The sequence below is a fragment of the Alligator sinensis genome, unplaced genomic scaffold (assembly GCF_000455745.1).
Source record: "Alligator sinensis unplaced genomic scaffold, ASM45574v1 scaffold1065_1, whole genome shotgun sequence".
NCBI classification, from domain to species: Eukaryota; Metazoa; Chordata; order Crocodylia; family Alligatoridae; genus Alligator; species Alligator sinensis.
The window spans coordinates 630,458-631,624 of NW_005842812.1; the positions used below are offsets into that span (position 1 = coordinate 630,458).

Below are 1,167 nucleotides of genomic sequence, written 5' to 3' on the forward strand. Positions count from 1 at the left end.
ATCCCATTTTTTAAGATGTCCTGCCACTTGGTTAAGATTGGGGACAAGGAATGAAGCACATACAGCAGTGTTGGATCAGGTGACCCAGTCCTGGGGAAAATTTTTTTTTTTTTTATCATCTTGGAACATATCTTTATCCACCCACAAGACTGAAACCCCATGTGTTTCTACATAGCAGCACTCTTTGGATTAGGAAAATTGCTGGGAGCCACTGGAAGGGTCAGCTTCTGAAATACTGCCCTTCAAGTAGCAAAGGAGAATGGACAGGAGTTCCTTGCCTCGGAAAGATGTGTTACACACTCCCAAAGAGAGCCCCTGTGGTCCTGTTCTTGCTAGGGACACAAGGGGAAAGGGAAAAAGCAGTCAGGAGATACTTACATTTGGATCAATATTATTAAAAAGGTCAATTTCATTTAAATGTTTAAAGTTATCACTTCCTCCAAGACAACTGCAAGAGAAAAGCATTTTGCTAGTTATGCAGCTCCAACAGCAAGTCTCAAAGCATAGATAGCTGCACCGAATTAAGAGCACATGCTACTTGTTCAGTGTCAGCCTCAGCTTTTAGATACTCAAATTGCAAATTCTCTTCCACTTAACAGAGTAGGCAGTTATTTATTTACCTGAATGTAAGTTTGGATTTTTCAAAGTTTACGTTAACATCTTTACTGTCTTCAACACAAAATTCAATAAAGACATAGTCCCTCCGGTCATACCACTTCGCAGAAGCAGGCTGCCTAGAAACAGACCGTTTAAGAGAAATCGATCAAAATTGAGACCTGGGTCACTTATAAAAAGTCAACGTTAAGCCTGACAAAACTGTTTAAGATGCTGAGGACCAAGATCCAGCTGTCCCAGCCTGCTATTAAGTACTAGAGGAGACATTGTCAATGTTCACACATTTCCCCCCCTTGACAGGTTCAATAGTATCCATCTAATTTCCATGGTAATGGAGACAACTTCTTAGAACAGGGAAAACAGGTTTTTGTACAAGTATAAGTTATATGGCAATACTATAAGCCTCTTATAAGTAAGAATTTAAAAGCATGCTTAGGTTGAAAAGTAGAGACAAATGTAAAAGAGATACCCAATAGCATTTCAGCACCGAGGGAAAACCAGGGCCACGTCTAGACCAACCTTACTGTGACCAGCAAAAGCGCCCACAGCCAT

The 1,167-nt window shown here is 40.6% G+C and overlaps 1 protein-coding gene across 1 annotated transcript in view; it reads right to left on the reverse strand.

The window, feature by feature from the left end:
* Nucleotides 1–1,167, reverse strand: part of PTGES3 (prostaglandin E synthase 3) — a 4,001-nt gene extending 2,834 nt beyond the window's left edge. Inside the window, exons 1-3 of the mRNA XM_025191377.1 lie at nt 1,140–1,167; nt 621–765; nt 379–448 (exon numbers count right to left, since the gene is read on the reverse strand). Of these exons, the coding sequence (XP_025047162.1) occupies nt 379–448; nt 621–765; nt 1,140–1,167 (243 nt within the window). The remainder of the gene's footprint in view (nt 1–378; nt 449–620; nt 766–1,139) is intronic.